The 26,729-nt window shown below is 35.7% G+C and overlaps 3 protein-coding genes across 3 annotated transcripts in view; 2 read left to right on the top strand and 1 right to left on the bottom strand.

Moving 5' to 3' along the window:
* LOC149786751 (uncharacterized) overlaps positions 1-26,729 on the top strand; it is a 74,255-nt gene that overhangs the window by 28,663 nt on the left and 18,863 nt on the right. Inside the window, exons 3-6 of the mRNA XM_089977271.1 lie at positions 5,545-5,714; positions 16,511-16,553; positions 18,568-18,678; positions 25,335-25,618. Of these exons, the coding sequence (XP_089833397.1) occupies positions 5,545-5,714; positions 16,511-16,553; positions 18,568-18,678; positions 25,335-25,618 (608 nt within the window). The remainder of the gene's footprint in view (positions 1-5,544; positions 5,715-16,510; positions 16,554-18,567; positions 18,679-25,334; positions 25,619-26,729) is intronic.
* Positions 19,901-22,200, top strand: LOC149786753 (uncharacterized). Its single transcript, XM_089978076.1, has 3 exons — positions 19,901-20,461; positions 20,880-20,946; positions 21,118-22,200. Exons 1-3 carry the CDS (start codon positions 20,129-20,131, stop codon positions 22,152-22,154), a joined length of 1,437 nt encoding a protein of 478 aa, XP_089834202.1. The 5' UTR covers positions 19,901-20,128; the 3' UTR covers positions 22,155-22,200.
* On the bottom strand, positions 22,375-24,365 carry LOC149786752 (uncharacterized). The gene is made up of 2 exons (XM_089977273.1): positions 24,023-24,365; positions 22,375-23,586 (listed from the first exon to the last, which is right to left on the bottom strand). The coding sequence occupies exons 1-2, from the start codon at positions 24,337-24,339 to the stop codon at positions 22,431-22,433; spliced, it is 1,473 nt and encodes a 490-aa protein (XP_089833399.1). The 5' UTR covers positions 24,340-24,365; the 3' UTR covers positions 22,375-22,430.

The raw sequence follows: 26,729 nt of genomic DNA, 5'->3' as shown, positions 1-26,729 counted from the left end.
GCATAAAAACACTGACGTGATATATGTCACTCAACGATACACTCAGATTCCAAAAGTAATTAGAGACAACTGTAATATTCTTGCTGTGTTCAACGGCGTTGATACACACACGCTACGAAATATCTGGCAAACTTGGTGTGGCGGTGACATGGACTTTAATGGTTTTCGAAACTTTTTTAGTCATGCTCAGTCGACCCCACATGGATTTGTAACGATAAATTTACATGATCCTCGGACACGATATCGTATCGGACTTGACCAAATATTCGGTTAAATTGTAACTAATTTTCATTGTAAATAGCCCCTTAGCAGCAGGGGGGGCGATGACATCGACGTGGTCGTCGCTGTGCTTACCGGACGCTGACGACGCTGGGATCGACGCGCAGAAGGTATTAATTAAACCAAATGACGTCCGGACGATCCCCTCGACGACGACGTCGTTTTTTTTTTACCAGCGCTGACTACACCGGATCCGCTGAGTGCAGAAAGTAACAATTAAGCCAAATAACGTTTGGACAAAATGTCGGATTCGCCCCCCCTGCTGCTACGTTTTTAGTTCTTGTCCTCTGCTATTTAGTGCTGCTTTCTTCTGTTTACACTCCTGGATTTTGCGCTATGTTTTGGCTGAAATCCATTCTTTCTGCTGGTTCTTCATGGGGCCTAGTACTTTTTGGCATGTTAATTTTATTGCCACTTTAACTTTCTGCCATCTGATGTTTGCATTGTCTTCCTCATCTTCAAGAAGCTCATGTAGCACTTGGTACTTGTTGTTAAGCATCAGTCTGTATTCTTCTTTAGTTTTTGCATCTTTCAACAGGCTGATCTTATACTTTGTTTTCATCTCTTTTGTGCCCATCCAGTTCTTCTTCAGTTTAAGTTTCAGCCTTGCGACAACTAAGTGGTGGTCAGATGCCACATCTGCTCCCCTCTTCACCCTCACATCTTGCAGAGATCTTCTGAACTTCTTGGCTATGCAGATGTGGTCAGTCTGATTTTCTGTCACATGGTCTGGTGATATCCATGTCTTCTTGTGGATTCTCTTGTGGGGAAAGATGGTACCCCAAGTGACCAGGTTGTTCAGTGCACAAAGGTCTGCAAATCACTCTCCATTTTCATTCATCTCGCCCAGGCTGTGTATCCCCATGGGATGTCTGTGTTGCCTGACCCAACTTTGGCATTGAAGTCACTCATGAGGATGTTGATGCCATTGTCTGGGTAGTTCTCTACTATATTCTGTAGTCTGTTGTAAAACTTGTCCTTATCTTTTTCTTCACTGTCATTTGTTGGAGCATAGCACTGTATGACGTTCATCTTTATTTTCTCCTTCTTGGTCCTAAATGTTGTCGTGAGGATTCTGGGTACATGTGGTTCCCATCCTATAAGTGCATTATATGCTCGCTTTGACAGCAAGAACCCCACCCCCTGTGTATGAGGCGCATTATCTTCCTCATGTCCTGAATACAGTAGCATCTCCTCTGTCATCAGTCTTCTTTGTCCAGATTGAATCCATCTTGTCTCACTAATGCCCAGTAGGGATAGGTTGTGGTTCCTCATCTCTGCTGCTACCTGTGCTCTTTTTCCTGCCTCATACATTGTCCTCACATTCCATCTTGTGATGTCAATTCTCCTGTTTGATATGGTCTGCTTTATGGCTTCCGCAGGCTCGCAGCTTTCACCACATAACATCATAAATCTTCCAGAAGAAACCCTTCCTCCCTCAGGCTTTCAGTTTCTGGTTTTTCTTCTGTTGGCGTTTTTGTAGCAAGTTGGGTTTTACAGGGTCGGGTTGCTAGCCCTACGCCCAACCCTCCTCCTTTTACACCCGGGCTTGCGACTGGCATGGCAGAGTTAATTCTCTGTTAGGGAGAGACCAATTGAGTTTCCAAATGTTTATATCATTTGATACAATTTTATCTTGTGATGCATAAAAGAATTTTAACAAATGCCCGTCAGAAAAAACCGTAACATAACTGTCTGGTCTGATACAGTACAAATGCAGTCAGAATTGAACTAAAGTTCATAGCTGTGTAAATGTATATTCAGCCTTGTGACGGGAGCATTATTTTTTCAAGGACTCGACATGTGCTTTGTATTTAGTGTCAATTCAGTGGCTTGTCGTTGGGAATTTAATGTACATACCTTAGAGGATTACTTTTCTGGTTTAAACAGTTGCATAACTTTGCACTGCTCAAGAGAAGATCAACAGAGTCTTGTCAGGTCTGTGTGTAAGTTTGTTTAGATTTCTTTGAATAAAGTAAAAGCATAAATTTGTTTCGAAAAGTGTTATTCATCCTTTTGTAAATGAAAAAAGTACATTATTATTAGTACAGTTTTCAAGACATTGCAACTATGTTAACATTATAAAAAATTTGATTTGGCATTATATTTATTACATAGTCTTCATTAGAACTAGGAAATGTATATAATATCTGATAATGATGTAGCTAAACTGGCATCTCTCTGTGTCGCTCAACCTCTAAAGAGCATGCTTGCAGGGTTCATACATATTAAGCCATGCCCATTTGATATAGACCATTTCCACTCCACAGTGGTCATCCTCAACTTCTCTGTGAGAAAGTGTGGTTTGCAATGCAGTTCTCAGTGGGCCACCATGACAGCAATGTTGGGATGCATGGAGAGATGGTGGAGGTTCTTCTTTTCATAATCCTCTCCATTCTCCTCTAATCACCACATTGTTGCATGGGGTTCCAAAAATACATTTGAGCTGTACTGTACAACGAATGGGTAGGGTACATAGGGTACAACAGGGAAAGGAGTGATCCAATCGAAGGTTGGTGCTGTTTGTGTTGTGTTAATGACTGTTTTGTGGGAACATTCACACATTGCTTCAGTTCTGTGGTACTTAAGTTTGGGACCATTTGGCAAAACTCCAAAGCAGAAGGATATGGCACAATATTTCAGTGATGCAGCAAACCAGTCAGATACATGTTCATTGCCTGAATCCAAGGACGCTGATCAAAATGAAAGTGTATGAAAAAGGTAACAAAAATTATTATTTTAATTCAAGACTGCAAACTTTCAATATGCAACCACAGTATGGTTACTGTGAAGTCACTTAACTCAAGTTAACATCTGGACTTACTAATATCATTGTTGTGAGAGTGGCAGAGAGATTCAAATCTGATTCATTTTTTAGTACAAGCTGGAATTTAATAATGTGATTTACAAATAAGATTTTGATTGCTTTTTGCATGTTTGAGAGAAAGAGAGTTTATAGATGCTAAATACAAGTAGTCCTGTGGTATTTTACTACAGAGCTGTGTTTGTATTACATCCATTTTAACTCTGTTTTTGTGACTGAGCAGTGTCAAGTCCTAAAATTACACAGCATTAGAATGTCACATGTTTTATTTCCCTTTGATGTGAGTTTTAAGGCTGAGTATAGGCTGTGGTGTATAGAGAAGAATAGATGTGTGTATTGTTAGTTGAAGGAATAGACTAAATCATGTTTTTAATTTCCAAATGCTTGATAAGAAGCATATCTCAAGAAAGATAAGAATGGACTAGTAATTGCATTTCTACATTTGATAAAGAACCTGCTATGGAATATTGATCACCATAGCCTGGTAAACTTGACATTTGTCATTTCATTACTATATTTATTAATGGGTACAGGCTACTCCGGTGGCATCAGCGGTTAGAGTGTCAACCTTGGATGTGGGAGGTCATGGGTTCAAACCCCAGCTGAGTCATATCAGAGACATAAAAATGGTACTAACAGCTGCCTTGCTCAGTGCTCAGCATTAAAAGGTTAGAAAGGTTAGTGCTAGGACTGGTCGGTTAGTGTCAAGATAATGTGACCGAGTGGGACATAATGTTATGTGTTGGCAGCCTGATACCCCAGTTCTAGACATCATTATACACTGCCACACTGCAAACATCATAGCGATATGACTGAATTTTTTTTTAAAGCTATGTTAAAAAGCCAAAGCAAACATACTCTCACACATTATTGGGTGCATGTAGTCCACCTGACAAAAAGTTGGTGGGGATGCATTTTAGAGGCTGGATATAAACAAGATAATCTTAATGGATCTTAATGGATCATGTACACTAGATGCATGCACTATAATTCCCATTTTTATGTGATGATCAAGCCTTGTTGAATATTCTTGGTGGTTCTTATATGAAGTGCTAAACAAACATGTCGTTCAGATTACTGTGAAACACTTTAATTCATTTTATTAATGTTTTTGGGGGTGAGCTGGACCATGAATTTAATGTTGCAATAAAATATCTACCAAAAAGATATTCACCCCTTACCCCCACACTTTAGTAACCACAACGTCACTGGCTCTGGTTATGTTAATGGCTGCTGCTGAATCATTGTCATCTCCATCATTTCCAGTAACAGAAACATTAGTTTTGTTTCCTGGCAATCACTAATTTTGTAAACAATTTCCTCTTCCTCAGTTGTTGTTGTCTCTGATGCAACATTGTCACTGTCAGAATGAACATAATCCAATCAACATTCTCATTACCAGATCCATCTCAAGAAAGTGACACTCATATTTTGTTCATAATTACAACAAATATTTCCAGTCATTGAAAGTTGAAAATCAAAAAAATTCAGACATGTTCTTTCATCAGTGCCTTGTTGTATTCCTCATATTATTCGTAGTAGTTTTGTCTGAAGAGACATTTTGTCTTTTTCTGACCAGCATATTTTATGTCATTTTCACAAGTCTGAATTCAAAATGAACATGAGAGAGATTGACATCACGCTGTATTTGGCTAGTCGACATACATGACAGGAATAGAGCAGTAGCTAAGGCATATGTCAGGGGTGCTGAGTGGTCTGAAGTGCTGTCCATTATGGATCACTGCCATCTCACCTCTGTCTGCGTGGTTTCAAGTCTAGGATTCGGCCAATGTGGGTATGTGAGAAAGCTTGCCAGTAGCTTCTCGTGGGTCGGTGGTTCTTCCCAGGGTTTTCCCCAAGTTCTTCCTTCACCGTTAATACTGGCCGCCATGCATAGCCTATCATCTGCTGGAAAATGGCATTAAACCCCACAACAACAACAACTACAACAACAAGGCATATGTCTGAATTATTTAGTCTTGAAAGTATGAACAAAAACATTTCAAGTTAATAGTTGCATTGAACCAGCAACACATGGTTCAAAAGTACCACTTATGAATGACATGTGATCATCACACTTTTGTTATCTGGTGACTTGTTGTTACTCCTTTGTTATTTTGGAGTTTGGCTGGGGAAATTAAACTTGAATGTTATGACAAAGTGTATCTAAGGACATTAAATTTACTAAAACATCATTTCAGTATTGGTTCAAAACAAAATGATGGCAACCTTGCTTCTGGAACTATCCATCCTGATAGTTGTCCGCCCTTATAGGATATGCAGTATGGTCTTTTTCATCACAAAAATTGCTGTAAATAACATTTTAGCAAAAAAAAATTTACTTGCTAAATCTAAGCTTCTGCTCACTAATATTTTGTGATTATATACATTATTTTTATTTTGCTGCATTATTAGTTTTCATCGTTAAAATTTATTTATAGGTAATCAGGACTACACTAGATGTTACCAGTGTGGTGGTGGTCTTCGAAACTGGGAGCCTGGAGATAATCCCTGGATAGAACACTGCAGATGGTATCCCACATGTCCTCATATTGAAAAAGGCAAAGGCCAGAGATTTGTCAATGCTGTACTAAAAAAACAGGCTGAACTGGTATAAAAACACATTCATTTAGAGGATGAAAAATATTAGGTTATTCCAGAATTAATGTATGGCAGGAAGAGACCTTTTTTTCAGAGTCCACTATCCACTTGTAAATTGCACATGGATAACTTGCAAGACAACTTATAATGTGGGGTCAAGAGTGGATCCCATGTGCTTTTACTAGAAAATACTAAACTGATTGTTGAATGGGAAGAAAATTGTGATCAAAATTAGTAAATGAAACCTTGATATATCATTAATTTTCTAAATCTTCTTTACAAACAACAATCTCAGTACACTGTGGATAACAAAATTGGACAAAATATCGATGTCACATTGTGGGGAAAATTTGCTGATGTTCCGGTTCATGTATACACATATTTTCTTATAGTTACTTTGTGGTGAGAGTACCTTGGTATGTTATCACATTAACCCCTAGCGACGACTTAATGGGTAGGAGGTAGTAGCCTACTGCCGAGCTCTGTTGCGGCATGGTCATGCATGATACACTTAAGTGGGTGGTATTATAGAAAGGTAGATAGATGTAGCTCTACAATGATACCAAATAATCTGGAATATCTAGTTGCACTACAAAATACAGATAAAAAAAACCTTATTTTTTGGACCCGACTTTTTTCTACCCAAAATTCGCCCGTGGTCGGAATCTGATTTTGTGTCATGATTTTAGACTTTTTGGTCTCAGATCTAAGGCAAACTGGTTTGAACTGCAAACAGACAGATGAGCCTTTGCAAAAAGTAGGATAAGATGGGCATTTGGAATAAAGAGTGGTCCTGATACAACAATAATGGCTCCATTTAGCAACAAAAAAAAAGAACTCCAACTTTTACCCTTCTGCTCATGCATAAGTCAAATAGCCAATGCAAAACTATGTTTTTAACACAACTAGGCAGTATGTTATTGAAAGATCACCATGGATTTGGTGTTTTCGGATCTATTCAGAAATAGCTTTCAAAATGTATTTCCTACTCGATTTTCAGGTGAAAATGACAAAAACCTCCAGGGGTTAATGTGTTAAACAGTGCATTTTGATGACATCACCAAATTTGAATATTGCTTGTGTATTTAATCACTTGTGCATCGAAATTGTACATAAATTAAAAATTTAGCAATTCCTTGACAAATTGTAAAAAAAAAAAAAAAAATCCTTGTTAACACATTAACCCCTAATTAACCCCTAGCGACGACTAACGGGGCAGGAGGTAGTAGCCTACTGCCAAGCTCTGTAGCGTCATGGTCATGCATGATACACTAAAGTGGGTGGTATTATAGAAAGGTAGACAGATGTAGCTCTACAACGATACCAAATAATCTTGAATATCTAGTTGCACTACAAAATATAGATAAAAAAACTCATTTTTTGGACCCGACTTTTTTCTATCCAAAATTCGCCCGTGGTCAGAATCCTATTTGGTGTCCAGATTTTAGACTTTTTGGTCTCAGATCTAAGGCAAAACTGTATGAACTGCAAACAGACAGATGAGCCTTTGCAAATTGCAGGATAAGATGGGCATTTGGTGTAAAGAGTGGTCTCGATGCAAAAATAATGGCTCCGTTTAGCACCAAAAAAAAAGAAAAGAACTCCAACTTTTACCCTTCTGCTCATGCGTAAGCCAAATAGCCAATGCAAAACTATGTTTTTAACACAGCTAGGCAGTATATTATTGAAAGATCACTGGGGATTTGGTTTTCAGATCTGTTCAGAAATAGCTTTCAAAATGTTTTCCTACTCGATTTTCAGGTGAAAATGACAAAAACCTTCAGGGGTTAATGTGTTAATATGTATTATGTAAGGTTTTGACTGTAGACCCGATTCTGGACAAAGAAACTGCCTGTCGGTTGTGTAACCATGATGCAATGGTCTGCTCACAGCTTACTTCAGAAGGAATTCTACGTTGGGATGCCTTTGTTTGCTTTGCACTTAGTGATGTCTCGAACGGGGAAGTCCATTGTTCTGATAGTGCATGTTTGGAAGTTGGTGAAAGCAGATCATAAGGAAGTTGGGAGACACTAGACTACATTCCGAGTGCCAAATTTGTATGCTCGTTAAAAAAAGCTGGAAAGGAATTTCATGGAATTTCTAAGTTGGATTGTGAGCGAAGGCTTCTTGAGGTAGCTTATCTTCACCTGAATTTGTCTCACTTTTATAACTAGTTGTTGTAGAATTGATGCATTATTATGTACCTTTTTATTTATTAGAAATCAATTCTTCAATGTTTAGCGAATTATTAACATGCAAGATTAAGATATGTAGACTGTTGGATTGTGTAATTTACTATGTTGCATTGTAATATAATGCATGACTGAATTATTAGTGGAGTTAGAACTTGTACTACTTTGTTAGGATAGATAGGTAGATAGATAGACAGATAGATAGATAGATATACAGATAGATAGATAGATAGATAAGAAATTATGCTGCGTTAGACTTGTACACATATAATTAGGTATTTGTATATTTTATGTGTCATTGTAATTGGGTAGGAAATGATGCATATGATTGTTGTTGACAGTGAGAGTTCACTGCATAGAGAAGTTAACAATTAGGGATGTGTATGCATGTATCAGAAGTCTTTTTGCAATGATACACAAATCATTTTGAAGGTCTGAGTTCAGGACAGTCACACTTTTTGTTGCAAGAATTGGGGGGAGGAGGAATCTGCCATAGTTCAATATTTACATAACACTTTCCTTCTCTCTTTCTTCCTGCTTCACTGTCTTAACCCCTGAAATGAAAACCTTTCAAAGATGTTTCTTGTAGGTGTATAAGCATTAATTTGTGGATTGTTTCTGAGCTTAATCTGTTCCTTATGTATGAATATTGTTCTGCACCGATAACCCCATTTCATAGTCTGCTATCTGAAGAGGCATATTTGCAGCTAGCTTAGTCATTTGGAACATTATTCTGCACAGCTAAAATGTAACAAGAAAAGAAATTAAAAGTGCATTCTGCTTTTAATTTTTCTGTATTTTAATTTGGTTTGTTTTTCTGCCTTTTCTGCATTTTAATTCTGAATACTGTTGAAATGAGGGGTTGATCAGCATCCTGCCTGTTTTTGTCCCTCCAGCATGTACATTGGATTCCCTATAACACCATTTTCAGTTTGAAAATCACTCTCTGGTATCTTCGTTAAAACTTTCCATGCTCCATTGATCTGCTATACTTCCTAACTTTAAAAATAAATTGCCTTCATTACTATGACAAGCCAGTATTTGAAATCATTATCTAAAGAGGAACCACGCTGGGAATCAGCCATTTTGGGTCTTCTAAAAAACCTGTATTATAAATGCACGTTTGTAACACTTTCTTGGTGCAAGATTCAAACTACAACAGAATGCTTGTTATGGGGTCCAGTGTGACAATTAAATTTAGCATAACAACCATTTATGTCAATCTAAAGACACCTGATGTGAAAACAGTTACAAAATAATATACTTTGTGGCAAGCAATACCCTATTTCTACCAGCTTATGTTGATAGAAGCACTTTAAGAGTGAACAGCTGAATAAAATTGTATACTGCAAAGAGCACCTTTCATATACTCGAATTGACCCTGATTTGCAGGAGATCTCAGGTAGAGTGCTGGACTATAGGGTACTTGCATAAGTAGTGTAAAAGCTAGAGTGCTGGACTTTAGGGTACTTGCATAAGTAGCGTAAAAGCTAGAGTGCTGGACTATAGGGTACTTGCATAATTAGTGTAAAAGCTTGAGTGCTGGACTATAGGGTACTTGCATAATTAGTGTAAAAGCTAGAGTGCTGGACTATAGGGTACTTGCATAAGTAGTGTAAAAGCTAGAGTGCTGGACTATAGGGTACTTGCATAATTAGTGTAAAAGCTTGAGTGCTGGACTATAGAATACTTGCATAATTAGTGTAAAAGCCAGAGTGCTGGACTATAGGGTACCTGCATATTAAGTAGTGTAAAAGCTAGAGTGCTGGACTATAGGGTACTTGCATAATTAGTTTAAAAGCTAGAGTGCTGGACTATAGGGTAATTGCATAATTAGTGTAAAAGCTAGAGTGCTGGACTATAGGATACTTGCATAAGTAGTGTAAAAGCTAGAGTGCTGGACTATAGGGTACTTGTATAATTAGTGTAAAAGCTAGAGTGCTGGACTATAGGGTACTTGCATATTAAGTAGTGTAAAAGCTAGAGTACTGGACTATATGGTACTTGCATAAGTAGTGTAAAAGCTAGAGTGCTGGACTATAAGTACTTGCATAATTAGTGTAAAAGCTAGAGTGCTGGACTATAGGGTACTTGCATAATTAGTGTAAAAGCTAGAGTGCTGGACTATAGGGTACTTGCATAATTAGTGTAAAAGCTAGAGTGCTGGACTATAGGTACTTGCATAAGTAGTGTAAAAGCCAGAGTGCTGGACTATAGGGTACTTTTCAGTAGGAGTCTTTAAATATAAGCAGGGAACTGAAGGAGTAGAATAATATCTCTAGATGAATCTGGTACCTTGTATGCACTTTTTGTGTGACTCTTAAGCCATTCATCCTGGATAAAATCATATAACATTGGTAATCTACAAATTTAAAGCTGCAATATTTTTAAAGAGTTTTATTTAGTTTGCTGCTTGTAAATCTATAACATTGTAAAAGAAAATGCAGTTGGCTGTCTGTCAGGGACAAAGAAACTACCTGTTCCAATTAAATTACATATTTCCTAGTCTCTGCTTAAGAGGACTGTATAGTAGAATTGTTGTACTAATTTTTTTTAAAGAATGGATTTATTTTCACATTAAATATAGCATCACAAGGAAAGAGCCAAAGTTGATGAGATTTTTTTGTAATATATGTTATGCAATATTACAAATCGGGTTGATCTACTGATAATCATGACTAACATTTGAACAAACTTTTCATTAAATAAATCTTTGATTAAGTTATATATAGACACCATTTGTAAGCCATTGTAAAGCTTATCTGGTGAATACATTGCCCAATCACATTTACATTAGGAAAATAACCTCTACTACCTTCAAATCCAGCTCTCCTGAAAGATGAAAACAAATGTATTTCTTGTATCATATAAACAAATGAAAGCATCTCATACAGATTATGACCACTCCAGTGGCCTTGTGGTTAGAGCATCTGCCTTGGGTACAGATGATTGTGGGTTCAAACCCTGGGCAAGTTATACCAGAGACTTATAAAAATGGTACTCACAGCTGCCTCGGTAAGCACTCGGCATTAAGAGGTTAGTGGTAGGACTGGTTAGCCTGGTGTGTGGATAATGTGACTGGGTGGGACATGATGCTACATGTCTACAGCATGATGCCCCAGTGCTAGACATCCTTGTAAACTGCCACACTGCAGACGTTGTAGATATATTACTGAAAAATTGCTAAAGCTATTGTTTTAAAAATCTAAATCCATATTACCTACCATTGGCCTTGCTAGGTTGCCACCCATTTCCCTTGTTTAACAGTTTAATCCTTTGCTGAGAGACAGGTTGCATTGCCTCCAAATTCTTTTAAACATTTTTTACTTTCCAGCAGACGTTTTCATTATTGAATCATAAAGTTTATATACCTTGTGTATATAGCATTTCAGTGAATTTATTCATATTTTTGCTGTTATTGTCCATGTGATATCAATCAGTAAGACTTGCATGAACTTTATACCATTGTGTTTTGATTGGTGCTGTTTAACTTTACCTTATTATTTGTTTCCTTCATAGGTCATCTCAGTAATTACATGTTCACCTAATTGAATATAATTTGTGTATCTATTTGCTGTAAGCACTTGTTTTTCTTTGTCATATCAGAGAATATGTAAGAATTACTTTTATATGTTTACATGATATTGTCATGGAAAGCTGATTTTAGGTCTTTCATGGATTCCTGAATTTGGCAGTACCAAAAGTTATTTACCTAATATTAATGTGATCAGGTGAGCATTCTCAGGGTAACGTAATTTACAAAAAGAAAAATTCCTTTGTGCATCATTGTGGCTTTTCAAAAGCATTTTATGTGTGTTTTTTTTAGGTAGGGAGTGTGGCTGTATTATTGATTTTTTCCTCACAAACATATAAGCAGCAGAACAAAAAGTATCTTATCTTATTGATGAGCCTTGTTAATCATAATATATTTTCAGCAAAGATACATCTTGCAATCTGAACCCTGTCATAATAAGAGGTAAAAGACTTGAAACCATCACATGTTGAGCAAGGTATGGCATGTACATTGTCAATATGTTGAATGTGAAAAGCATTTGGCTTTAAGTCAGACATGCAGATGAAAGGGAGATGTTGAGTTTTGAAACAGTTTGAATAGCTTTGTTTTGATCATTTTATGGCATGTACACATTTAAAAATATTGGTAAACTTTGCAACCTTACATCCATCATTTAAAATCCAGGTCAGTGTGACCTGTATTTATGCTTCACTTCTGCATTGAGCTCATTTGCTAACTTAAAGACACTATTGACTCTGAGGCAAAAATAACTTAGCATGTAATTGCATTATGAAAAGTACACTGATGTGAAAAGCACTTGATTCAAAATCCCAAGATTTAAAGGAAATTTTGTTAATAACAAATATTTGAAAAAAATCCAGTTTTTGTTCAAGATGATCAAAGATGAAGAATTGTTAAAGAGGATACATATTATGATGAGATTGATAGCAATTCAGGGATTTCTTAAATTGATCATTCTTATGCCTGAGTGCTACAGCCATCAATAAAAAATGACATCTGGGTACATGTAGCACATACTGTGAAGCAGTTTTACCATTTAAATGACATCTGAGTACATACACAACATTATGCATAGCAGGTAAACATAACATTAATGACCTCTTAGTTCATGTTGCACATACTGTGTAGCAGCTATACCAGATGCAAAATGACATCCAAATATGTGTATCACATAAGTATATGATGTAAATGATGTGAGTACAAGTAGGACATAATATGTAGCAGGTATACCAAATGTAAATGATATATGATTACATGTAGCATATAACGTGTTGCAGGTATACCAAATGTAAATGACATCTGAGTACATGTAGCATATAATGTGGGGCAGGTATACCAAATGTAAATGACATCTGAGTACAAGTAGGACATAATATGTAGCAGGTATACCAAATGTAAATGACATCTGAGTACATGTAGCATATAATATGTTGCAGGTATATAAAATGTAAATGACATCTGAGTACATGTAGCATATAATGTGGGGCAGGTATATAAAATGTAAATGACATCTGAGTACATGTATGACATAATGTGGGGCAGGTATACCATGTACATTTCACCAGGTAATATGTAGCGTATAATGTATAGCAAATATGCAATATAAATGGCATCTGAGTACCGTATTTGCCAGCCTATAAGTCAATGTGGTGTGTAAATCGAATCAGCAAATTTAGCAAATTTTCCATTCATATATAAGTCGATACTGAGTATAAAACGAGGCCAGATCAATACCTCAGATTGTGCTTTTCACTTCATTCCACACAGCATCACAAATTTTATCCTATCTGTAATTCTATGACTTTTTCAGTCGGGATCATCAAATGTAATTAAAAGTACCTGATTTGTTTTGCACTAAGTATTATGAATGTATTATGTACTTTTAGCTAGATATAATGATGCTGACCTGGACATTTATTGAGTCAAGGATAGGATAAAACTCATAATGCTTTGTGGAATTAAACTATAATAACTTTAATAAATATTAAAAGTATCACTTTATGTTTCAGATTACCAGCAATAGGGATATTGCATCAATAATGCTAAAATGCTTTTTACTTTTTTTTTTGGGGGGGGCACAGATACGGAGAGAAGGATGCATAATATGTATTCCATCGCATTTTTCTTCTTGCACCCTGTGATTACAATAAAATGTGGTCCAATATATACGAGAGAGAGAGAGAGAGCAGGATTCCCACGCTACTGGGAAGTCGGGAAAAAGTAATGAAATTTTTTTTCCAGACTATAAAAAGTCCTTGAATTTCATAAATATTGTTGAAAGGGGGGAAAAACCTGGCAATTTCCCACCACCACTTGACACCCAAAAGAACCATGTAATTGAGTCGTAACTAAACTGATATTTAGTTAAATTTATCGAGTTCTAACCAAATATTCTGAGGGTGCAGTATGGATCATTTGGTTGCTTGCAATAAACATATATGCTGAGTCAATCCAAACACCCAGTGGATTAGATTCGTCTAGTAGACTTTTATTTTCAAAGTCAGCTTGATATCCGTCTTTCCTTACTTGGTATGAAAACCAGTCTAGCATCACAAGAGGCCAACATGGTGGTGGCAAGGCGTAACCACTTACCAGATGGCCTAGCAAACTTAAAACAATTGATATGAAAATTACTTATTTTCTCAGAAACTGTGAGTATTAAAATCATTGTCTTTAATCTGCTGAAAGTCCAGATAAAACTACGTTGTTGATAAAATGTGACCTGGTACTCGCAGTTTGTATTGCTAGTCGCATGAGTACACAAATCAAACAATCCACTGGTTGTAATAAAAATGCAAAAGGAAAGAACACAAAATCCTCCATGTTTATATATTCAGAGAACAACTTCTGCACTTTTGTTGTATCACGTGACTATCACGTTGACATGTGCTCTCTGCTTGATAAATCAGACTGCCATATTGCTGGTTTTTACAAAAAGTATCCGACTTTTTTCATTTAATATAATTGTATTTCTGTACAACAACATTATAAAGGAGTTTGTTGTTGATATCATGTGACTATTGGACTTCAATGTCATCATTTGAGATTATTTGCTACTGCATGGTGGCGGCAAATTCCTTATTTTCAATATGCAGTTGCAATGACCCCACACCCCAACCTAAATGTCCAGATATGAAAAATGGGGTGGGAATATTCAGAGCAAACTCTCTTTGTTTTTTTTTTATAAAAAAAAATGTATTACCTTACTGCCCCCATCTTGCTGAAGCTATTGTCAAAGAGAGAAAACATTAATAAATTAAACAGTAAATGTAAACTATGAAAATACATACCATACTCCTTCAGAGTTTAAATATTCACAATAGTTATATCCATATAGTCTCTATTAGGTTAAATCCCAAGAATGACTATTTTGCATGCTATTTTTTTTTTGCAAGTATAACAACCTCTCCATTCCCAAAAAATAAGATTTTGTTTAAAGTACATTTACTCTTCCTGTACTTAGGTGGCAATTATTTTTGATCTTACCTCATGCAGGCATGTGTGTCATGTACATGACATCGAGTACATATAAGACATCATCTGTAGCAGGTAAAACAAATGCAAATAACATCTGAATATGTGTAGTACATAATGTGTAGCAAGTATACCAAATATAAATGACAACTCAGTACATGAATCACATAATGTGTAGCAAGTATACCAAATATAAATGACAACTCAGTACATGAATCACATAATGTGTAGCAAGTATACCAAATATAAATGACAACTCAGTACATGAATCACATAATGTGTAGCAAATATACCATGTAAATTACATCTGAGTACATGTAGGACACACTGTGTAGCAGGTATACCATATAAATAACATCAAAGTACATGTAACACATACTGTGTAGAAGGTATACCATGTAAATGATATCTGAGTACCTGTAGGACATAATGTGATAGTATCAGTTACACATGTACATAACATGGGTGTATGTAGGACATAATGTGTAACAGGTGTACTATAGAAATTACATCTGAGTACACATAGTGCATATAATGAAGCAAGTGTACCATGTAAATGACATCCAAGTATGTGTGGCACATAATGTTCAGCAAGTATATCAAATGTAAATGACATATAAGTGCATGTATCACATAATGTTTAGCAGGTATACCATGTAAATTACATCATGGTATGATATCACAAAATGAGTAGCAGGTATACCATATAAATTACATCTGAATAAAGGTAATATATAACAAATATCAGGTATACCATGTACATCTGATTACATCTATTGCATAATGTATTACAGATACCATGTAAATTACATCAGAATACAAGTAGGACATAATGTGTAGCAGGTATACCATGTAAATGATATCTGATTACATGTAGCACATAATGTGGTATGGCAGGCATTCCATATAAATGACATCTGGATACATATAGCACATTATGTGTGGCAGGTATACCTATGTGTGACATCTCAGTACATGTAGGTTATAATGTGTAACAGGTATACCATGTACATGTAGGATATAATGTAGGTTATAATGTGTAACAGGTATACCATGTACATGTAGGATATAATGTTTGACAGGTATACCTACTTAATGACATCAGGGTACCCAAAGCAAAAAATATGCAGCAGTGTTCAATGTAAATTACATCAGGGTACATTTAACACATAACTTCTAACAGGTATTCCATGGTAATGACATCTGAGTACATGAGGCAGATAATGTGTAGCATGTATACGATGTAAATGACATCAGGACACATGTAGCACATACTGTTTAGCAGGTATACTGTGTAAACTACACCAGGGTTCATATGACATTATATGTATAGCAGTTATACAATGTAATTGACATCTGAATACATGTATCATATAATGTGTAGTGGTTTACTTTCTAATTGACATGATAATTGTATTTAGTACATAACATAACAAACATTTATCTTGTTAGATAAATATATTATCAGAAATTGCTTGTTATATTCACTACTTCTAGCACAAGATAGATTTATCTTACTCAAGATCAATTAAGGAATATTTGTGTCAACTATATGAGAAATAGACTTGTCTGCTTATTTAACTATTTTCATTTATTTTCTTCTAGTTAGCAACCCAGCGAGCAGAGTGCCGAAGGAAGGCACAGTATGGTATGCTTGATAATTCTGTATGCCTCTGTTAGGGGGATTTAGTTTTGTAGGTGTGCATGTGTGGACAGCTTTGGTTAAAGTATTTTCCAGTATTTCTTACTCAGCCATTACACAATTTACTTCCATATTTGGACTATGGTATTAAATACTGCCTTTCACTCAGTACTACTTTGCCCCTGGATGGGGAAATGGTGTGAAGAATTATGTTGGAGACTAATAGTTTAAAAAATGTTCTCAAGTTTTTTTCATAGCCCTTGATTCATTTCATATTTAGAATATAACATCATTACATAATCTCCTTCTCTCAGTACCACTCCTGTGACTGAGTTTTGCCCCTAGGTATGTCCATGGGGTCAGTAATTATATTTGGGATATATAGGTTGAAGATGCTGATTAAAGTTTGTTTCATAACATTTTGATAATACCTTCATGAATTAACTTGATTAAAGTGTAACATTGGTGACGCTTTTGCTTCAAGTTTTTTTCTACACTAGTATTTATGTAACCCCTTACTCAGTTCACTAGCCAGAATATAATTTTATCAACTACTTCCCTCTCTCTGTCTATACTACTAGTTCTGGGATCTGCCCCAGGATTGAGCAGTAGGATCAAGAAATACTTTGGGAACACATTTTGGTTAAAGTTTTGATTACAGTTTTCTATACATGTATATTGTTCTGTAACCTATTATTAGGTTCACTATAAATTTGAAATATAAAATCATAACTTACTCCCCTTTTCTCCATACAGTTATTATCCCACTGTTCTGCCCTGGATTTGTAAAAAGGGACCAAACACTAATTTTAAACCTATTCAGTTTACTGATGGGTGCAAAATTTTCTAATAGATCAGGAAATATGCTTTTTGGGAAATACAGAATGAATGTAACAAGGTACCAGTATAAGCACCAGTCACCATAATTCGTATATATAGCAAACCAAATTAAACATAGAAATGAGAGAAACTTTATCAGAAAATGAGAGAAATGTCAAGCATTTGGACTGATTTGGACAGATGGCTTGTAAAGTTAGAGTGTTGTCAGATTTTCTGAATGCATTTTCATCAACACAAATCATCTGTCTCATTGGTATTATTTATGTATGGAATGTACATTATCCACATAACACAATTGTCAGAACATGCTGATGATACAACTTTACTGACAGCGACTTAAGTAAAATATCATATAGATGTGTTTCACTAACTACTTATGGTATTTTTAGCAAGATTGATTCTGCTTGATGTTGGACACCCTGACTAAAATATCGTGTAAGAAAGTGATTTTGACCTTACAGTGTTTCTTGCGAATTCCAAAAGATAGCAATTTTCCATATGTTTCTGATCTGTATAATTGCATTTTAAAGCTAAATCTTAAATAATATTAAACCTAGGCCTTGCTATTCATGAATTGTATATTTTTTCTGAATATATTTGCCCAATGGTTTACGAAAACAGTCTAATAAACTGGCACTTCCCAGACAAATCATTGTTTGCCATTATTTCCCCATTGTTGGTTCACTTACAGATACAAACTTATTTTATAAAGCAATAGTGTACAAGAGGCAGATACAATATCCAGATCACCAATTCTGTTCTTAAACAGAAATTGCTATTTACACCACTCCCTCAATAACTCCCACCCTGATAACTCATGAACCTGCTTATAATGTAGAGTCAAGTGTGGATCCCTTTTTTTAACTTGAACTTAAAGAAAGTCTTGACCAAAATTGGCAACTTTGATATATCGCTCGTTTTATCATCGAAAACGGTAGATAGACCATAAAAATTTAATCAACATTTTGAAATTATCAACTATTAATAAGAATTCATAATTTTTTACATTTTCTTTCTTTGTCTGGTAGTATGACCCCTGTGACATTTGACTCACTCGTAACTTTATGTGAATCTTGACTAAATGCATGGTTCTGATAATAATGTCTTCATTTATGTTTCATTCACATTTCACTGTATTATAATGCTGCACTATTTCACATACATTTTGTATCTGTTACAGGGATTGGCAGCACTGACCCCTTGGAGACACTTGCAGCTATCACACTCCTGGAGATGGGATATCCACGAGATACAGTCCGCAACTCCATTCTCATCCTCCGTCGACAGAAAGGTAAGAATATGTTGAAGACGAGACATTTGTTTTCTCCATGCATTCCTTTCATAAAGCCTTTCAACCTGAGTTTGTACTCAACTTAAAAGTTTTGTCTCTGAAAATTTCATAGTCTAATTTAAAGTCAGATTTTCTCAGTTTTATGTTTAAATTAACATGTTTATTTCAAATCATGGATTTACAGCAATTATTCTGTTACAGTTAACACATAATAGCCACACAAAATTTGAGTTCATTATTTATTCAAAGTTGTTAAGGTTTATCAGAAAATGATGCCTCCTGGAATTGTTCAGTAGCTCAGGAGGCTAGAGTAGGTTACAAATTTACTAGTCTCCCAGGAGATTTTAGTAGTACCCCAAAGAGCTAGTTCCATGAAATTTATGGTATGCTTCAGTTAGATATTTCTCCATTACAATTCATGAATCTTATTTTCTATATTAAAATGGGAAATTATAATTAAGAATTTGGTGCATTAATAGACAGCGTTTTGAGTAACTTGTGTTACAGTGTAAAATAAGCCCATTTTTGTAATCTGATAGGTCATAAAGCTGTGATAATAGTAACATAAGATATTTATCACATGACAGTCACATAAATCCATGGACACTCGTCACATGATCAAAATAACCAGAATACTTTTGAATCAGCAAATGTCACATCTGACTGGTTGCTTGCTATTGTCAGAGGGAACAGCTGATTATCAAAATGGGGGTGGGTGCTAATGTGTGATTCCAAGTGGATTTATAAAATTTCAAATGAAGGTATGTATGCCCTAAGCCACCTTCAGCTGACTGTAATGCAAGAGCATGAGGAAAATCAGTATATATTTACAGTCAGTATGTGTATTTTTGTACTGCAGACAAATCTGCCCTTTATAATTGCAATTTTGTACGAATAGATGAGATCAGACCCCAAACCATCAACATATATACAGGTTGGGGAGGGCTGATTTATTTGAATAGTTTACATGGTAAGTCAGAATCATTGATAGAACTAAAAGCACAGATGCTGATCTGTAGGCTGATGATACAGCCATTGTTCTAGGTTTGGAATGTTCACAGTTGCATTATCTGATACATATTGTGAAATTTTACTGTGATGCAGCACTTGACCATGCCAGCTGGCAATCTTCATTGGATCCACCAACCCCTCATTACACAGGAAATATACAGTACTGTATCTATAGTTACACCAACCCCTCATTAGACAGGAAATATACAGTACTGTATCTATAGTTACACCAACCCCTCATTAGACAGGAAATATACAGTATTGTATTTATAGTTACACGAACCCCTCATTAGGCAGGAAATATACAGTACTGTATCTATAGGCCTTTTCAATAAGGGTTGTTGTCTCTCCCTAGTAGGAACTCTTCAGTGCATCTTTTGCGCATGCGTTAGCTGTCACTTCAACTTCCGTGGCCTACCCATTCATCAGCTGTCAAAGAATGCCTCTGGCAAAAACCCGCAAGTATTGTTGCATTTGTAGCAATTTCAGAGGGAAGGAAGTAGATGGGAAAACAATATCATTGCACAGATTTCCTGCAAGATGTAAACTACGTAGAGTTTGGCTTCAGCGGTCACGGCTAGTACGGAAAGATTTCACTTACACAGCTAACAGTCAAATGTGTTCCGATCATTTTGTGAATAGAAGTGGGCTGTCAAAAGAGCATCCAGTGCCTTCAGTTTTCCCAAACAAGGTGTTTCAAACGTCGGTAAGTGGCTACATTGAGTACTCTTATGCTCCATCCATTTTAAAAGAGATGTTATTCTGTGGTTTTTAATCAACTGTAATCAATAGCATTGTGTATGCTTTTTAACAAATAGTCATATTCCATATTTAACTTATTAAGTGTACTCCTCTCTGTGATGTGTTACATACAGATGTTCAGAGATAACAAAAGTTATGCATTTGTGTGTAGTCTGTTACTGCATTGTAGTTTGATTTGATGTTGTAATGACCTTTTTCAACAGTTGTATTGTCTTTAAATCTGCTGTTGCAATTGGCGCTGTAATGTCTACAGGTGCACAGTTACACTATAAATATGGACTAACTGTCTACCCATCCAGTACTTAAAGAAAATGCTGTAACTTACACCAGCACCAACTTTTAATATGTGCATGCTACACATGTATATGTAAATATTAATTAACTGTTATAAAAATTATGTTTATATTTGTATAATTATTTAATTTCAGAATCTGGAGAGTGAAACCTTAAAACTTGCCAATAGTGACTTACAACTAAATGAAGATATGGAACAAGGTGACATTGCTGAACAACAGAGTGATGACGAGGATGATTCAAATGATATTTCAGAACCATTTATTGCAAAAACTGAATCACCTCTGGACACCTCTATACATTTACATGATTATTGTGGACCAATAAATTTAAATGATATTGCTGCCAGTCATATTAAAAACCAATCAACATAAACCAATACCCTACTGCGGATAGATGTTTCTACACAGTGTGATTTTAATGAAATGTCACCTGAACATGGCACACCTGTTAACAAAGTGACAACTGTAGATTGCGGGATACAGGTTAATTCCCCTGTTTTAGCATTTGAGGATATTGAACATGATGACCAAAAATTTCTATTTTATACAGGAGTTCCAAATTCAGCTATTTTCAAGGCATTATTTGATGAAATTAAGGATGATGCTACAAGTCAGAGAGCTTGTTATGGTGCTACAAGTGGAAAGGGACATCCAAGACAATTGCGTCTGATAGATGAATTCTTTCTTGTCTTGATGCGATTGAGACTAGGCTTGTTACTGGAAGATTTAGCAGATCGACTTAACATTGGAACGTCGACATGTGGAATGATTTTTAACAAGTGGATTGATTATTTGTATATACAGTTAGATTTTCTAATCCAATGGCCATCAAGATGTGCTGTTGATGAACATATCCCACGTTGTTTCAAGGAAAAATATCCAAATTGTAGGGTGATAATTGACTGTACAGAGTTATGCACAGAAATGCCTAGTTCCTTACAGCACAAATCTTTGATGTACAATGATTACAAATCACATATGACATGGAAAGGGCTAATTGGAATTAGTCCAGCAGGGGTTGTAACATTTGCATCAGATTTGTGGGCAGGGAGTGCTAGTGACAAACAAATTACTAAAGATAGTACCCTGGTTGACATGTGTGAACCTGGAGATGCCATTATGGCAGACAAAGGATTCCTTATTTCAGACATCGCAACCCCAAAAGGTATCCATCTCATCATCCCTCCATTTAAACAAAAGAAAAAACAGTTCTCCAAAAGAGAAGTGCAACAAACACGAACAATTGCAAATCTTCGTATCCATGTTGAGAGACAGATGGAAAGGATAAAAAAAATTAATATTCTTAAAACTGTTATGCCCATAAATATGTCACAACAAGTAACAAAGCTATGGAAGATATGTACACGATTAACAAATTTACAGCCACCACTTTGCAAAGCAAATTAGTATTATATTTAATTTACATGTATTACAGCAGTCTGTTATGATCATATGTATGACATTACTTTCAAAAATTTTGTGGCAATAATTTTGACTTTTAAAAACACCTGCCTATATAACAACACATATTTTAAACTCATTTAGTAAACATGTCAACTGCAGTTTTAATAAAGAAAACACTAAACTCTTCATTCCATATTGTTGTGTAACTTCTTATTCCAATCTCATTGAGTCGATAAATTACTTGAAATGTCACCGTATGTCATTAATTTGACAATCACTTTATTTCTTTTTCTCATCATCACTGACCAAATGGTAGAGAGGAACACCTCTAAGCACACGTGTTGTGTACATTTCAGGAACAATTCCTTTCAAGTAGAAAGAATTTAGTTTTTCTACCATAATATTCCAGAATTCTAGATTGAATGGAATGCGTTGAATAGATGGTGGTTGCTTCAAAGTCCAAACCATAAAATCACACCAATCCTTGCCCGTAATGGCCATTTGTCCTTGCACTTGAAAATAATATGCATGCTTCCTTTTCAAGATTGCGCTGCCATGGAGGTCTAATGTGCAAAGGAAATCTAAATCTTGAGCACATTCACTTGGAGATTTAAATTTCCATTTGTCGGATGCTGAACACTTTATTTCCAGTAACCCTGAGGAATCTTGACAACAAGGATCATGAACAACTCCATCTGGACTTGCACCTAAATGAGGAAAAAGTGTGTTAACATAAAGCCCACACGGTGTCGCATGAAGATCTGGATGAGATTTTGTCATGATATTTATGTAAGTTCTCTGGGCTACAGGTTCATGATCCCTACCCCATTTGACATACTTATTATCAAATGATGTATAGCCCATGATAACTTTTACTAAATTGTCGGGTTGAGTAGTTTCTTGATGCATTACCACTTGGCCAAACTTTGAACTTGCTATTCTCCCTTTGTGGTATTCCATCCACCTATTGTTAGTATGTTGACCTCTCGTTCCAAGTTCTATTTTGACACATTGTTCTTTAGAATAGGATATGTTTCTGAAGTGATTACAGAAATGAATTGTGGCGCTTTCAGAAGATAAATCTGTTTTATCAGAAAACATGAAGTCAGTGTTGTCATTGAGAGCTGGTATGATATCTTCTTCATCCTTGATCTTCTCAAAATTGGTTAACCATCCAGCTTTGGAGTTTAGCTTTAAAAGCTTTTGTCTAAACCTTTCAACATTAACAGTTGGTTTTAATGATGGCTCCTCAATATTATATGGTGAGCGGCGAAAGGAGAGATCCTTTGATTTCTTAGGACTAAGACGTCGTTTCCTTGGATTATTCCATTTTGATTTGGCAGAAGTCGAAGCATTTATTCCATCATTGTTCTTTTCAGATATATCCACCAGTGCATATAACATTGCCCCAATATGATTGCAGGCTTCACCCAGACTGCAAAAAACAAAGTCAAGAAAAATAACTGGTGTACAAGGTCCATCACTGTTATATATGTATAATGAAATATATATTGTAGTAAGTGATTAAATTTAAGTAGGGGTAGGGTAGGGTGGAGTATGTTGTAAATGCATAACCATATATTTTTTCTATTATTCCAATTTATTTTTTTAAGTATAATTAATGAAGTATGGTGCACATGTTAGAATTTTTAAGCAATATATTTGGGTATTTTTTAAACCTGTAACATGGATATTTAAATAACCAAAAAGTACAGGATATGCAGATTTATATCTTAAGCCAATTTGAGAAGATAGGAAAAGTTATGTCCTTTTTTCTTTAACAAAAAGATTTGTGTTACATCCGGGCTTGACATTAATCTGTTAATAAAGCAAGTATCACAAGACAAAATATATAAAAATGAAATAGTTACCCAGCTGTACAATTGCAATCTGCTGAATTCACATTTCCAGTGACTTTGGACAGACTGACCCATACAGTATAATCCTTCTTATCACTGTTTGGTAGTGACGGTATCACTTGACATCTCACGTAACAATTTGAACATTCCTCCGAAACATTGTTAAATTCAACATTGTGGATGTGCTGGTCTTGAAAAAACACTTCACTCTTCAACTGTCGCTTTGCCTTCATTGTCAAAACTAAATAATTGTAAACGTCATTATCTGTAAAATTAGGAATGTTACACAGATCTTTCATCCAATTATTCAATGACAATGGCAATGGCATTTTCTCACCAAGAGGAGTGACCAGTTTCTCGGTTGTCCTTGAATTGTGTCCCAGCTGATCGTTTAACGAAACACAATTTACATCTTGTAGGCCCAATGCCTTAATCCCCTTTGCTCACTTGACTAATTCTTCTTTTCTCCCACTAACATTCTGCCCATGCTGTCTCAGGTAAGATTTAAGTTCCGGGATTTTACACCTTTCCAAAGCGTCATCGTTTAAATAGCTCATTGTAGCGAGTAATCAAAATCAATAAACATAGCCCCCGGAAGTTTATTAAGTGATGACAGCACCCCCTATCTAAGGGAAGTAAGTAACTTATTGAAAAGGCCTATAGTTACACAAACTATTCCTCATTATCTGTAAACTCTTTCTTATTAGACATGTAATTTAGAGTTCTGAATTGCTGATTTTTCAATACACTCTTTATTATTTTTTTCTTCTTCTGGTAAACAAATAATAATGTACAAAGTAATTATTATCTCTAAAATTTGACAAACACTTCATAACAAAGAAATTTTTCTGTACCAAACGTTAGAGAACACTAATTACAATTGTTATGGATTGATAGTGTAAACAAAAAGAGTACAATAAATTTCTAAGAATGCCACAGGTCAAAGTGTAAACGAAATGAAAGAGTACAATAGATTACTAAGAATGCCACAGGTCAAAGCAGATTATTTCATATTATAGTATTCATTTGATTTTGTAACTTTTTTTTTGCATAACTTTCACCTGCATTATTGTCGTCATGTCATGAAAATCTTTAGCCGTGCTGGAACAAAACACTTATTGAAGAACTATATTTTGTCTGCATTGTGATGATACAGGGTTGCTCTTACAGTTTTAATGACACAAAATCATAGCATGAAAGAAACTGGCTACTGTTGATTGATAATGGGAGATGGAATGTGTGGACATTACTACATTATGTATTAAAGAGATGTATTTTTTACTAACATAAATGTTGGCTGTTTACATGATGCTCTTCCTTGCAGAACCTGGTGCTGAGATTACTGCGGTGGAAGTCCTTAATTTCATTTGGAAGGAGGAAGATATTGAGAGGCAGCGACAAGAAGAGGAAGCCAGCCGACCCCGTCGTCCTGGCGATGCACAGCCACCAGCACTACCTACTTTAATGGAGCGTCTTAACTTAGGTGGCTCACCAGCGGTTACCCAGGCTGCTGTCCAGCAGTCAGCATCAATTACCACTTCAACATCCTCCATTACCACAGCTGTCGTCACCACAACTTCAGCTACCCGGGCAGTGAGCTCAGCATCAGTTAGTATTTCTGCTAAATTTCTTTATTTGCCGCAAATATTGCTGACAGTTTTGGTTATACATATTGCCTTTCAGTTCATTCTTCAAGTCAATCGAAACTAGGAGGGACACATTTAGGATTTTTTGCTTGAGCCAGTAAGGATCACCTCCTTATAATGGTGTCAGGTGCACTACTGGTTTGCCCTTGTTGATTCCCTTTGAGAGATTAAATTAGTCAAAGTACCTGTTCTAAGAGTCATCTTTGCTCAGCAGTCACCTGCTCACAATGGCCATTCTAATTTCCAAACTGGCAAATTTCCTATATAAATGCCCTGTATGTAACAGTCAACTGCCAGGTGTTTCTTAATGAAACAGTGTTTTCTCCCTTCCTTAAGCAGTCACTTGCTCAAAGCGACTATTCGGTCTTTTTGCTTTGAGGAATGCCAGACTTGATTGAATTAATTAATTAACAAAGCAAATATATCTGATCAGATGAGGCTAAATGTGATTAGACAGATTCATTTGTTAATTACATTGCACCCCTTTTTCAGCCAACTTTGGCATTCCTCTGTTACACTGATGTTCAGAGAACAAAAATAGCAGTCACAGAAATTGGAAATGCAACCACTTGATTGTATCTGGAATTATTAGATAAGGAAAAAGAGTAATTATAGTACAGATAAAGTAAATTGACGTGACAGTGTCAGAATGGGCTGCAAACTATGATATGCTTTAAAAGTTGGCCTAGTGTTTTCTACAGCACTGATTGTTATTGGATGTTGTACCCCAATCCCCCAAATCATACATATCATGGTCAACACCATATTATAAGACAAGCATCAAACAATAAGACAGCAGATTTTAATCAATACCATTTTTGTTCAGTACATGAAATCGAATGATCAACATAGACAACAATGATAATATTTCCTGCATGTCATATCTAATAATCAGCTGTGTGATGGCTAACAATTTCTTGTTATACTTTCAAAGAACAAGTCTGTGATGGAGGAAGTTTTTTGTGAACTTCTTCATTTAAGTTGAACTTCATGTGATAGTAAAATTTATATATTCAGTGCTGTTTCAGAAACTATGAATGGACAGATGAGTGATCGACTGTATGGTGGAAATG

The sequence above is a fragment of the Sinohyriopsis cumingii genome, chromosome 12 (assembly GCF_028554795.1).
Source record: "Sinohyriopsis cumingii isolate HCF-2022 chromosome 12, ASM2855479v2, whole genome shotgun sequence".
Lineage (NCBI taxonomy): Eukaryota > Metazoa > Mollusca > Bivalvia > Unionida > Unionidae > Sinohyriopsis > Sinohyriopsis cumingii.
This window is presented reverse-complemented; position numbering and strand designations above follow the sequence as displayed.

Bases quoted from the DNA above. Each gene is read 5' to 3' on its own strand.
- LOC149786753 (XM_089978076.1), top strand. From the start codon at position 20,129: ATGCCTCTGGCAAAAACCCGCAAGTATTGTTGCATTTGTAGCAATTTC. The intron at 20,462-20,879 runs TAATCAACTGTA...ATTTAATTTCAG, and splicing joins AGATGTTATTCTGTGGTTTT to AATCTGGAGAGTGAAACCTT. The intron at 20,947-21,117 runs GTGACATTGCTG...ACCAATCAACAT, and splicing joins AAATGAAGATATGGAACAAG to AAACCAATACCCTACTGCGG.
- LOC149786752 (XM_089977273.1), bottom strand. From the start codon at position 24,339: ATGCCATTGCCATTGTCATTGAATAATTGGATGAAAGATCTGTGTAAC. The intron at 23,587-24,022 runs GTAACTATTTCA...TGTTTTTTGCAG, and splicing joins GATTGCAATTGTACAGCTGG to TCTGGGTGAAGCCTGCAATC.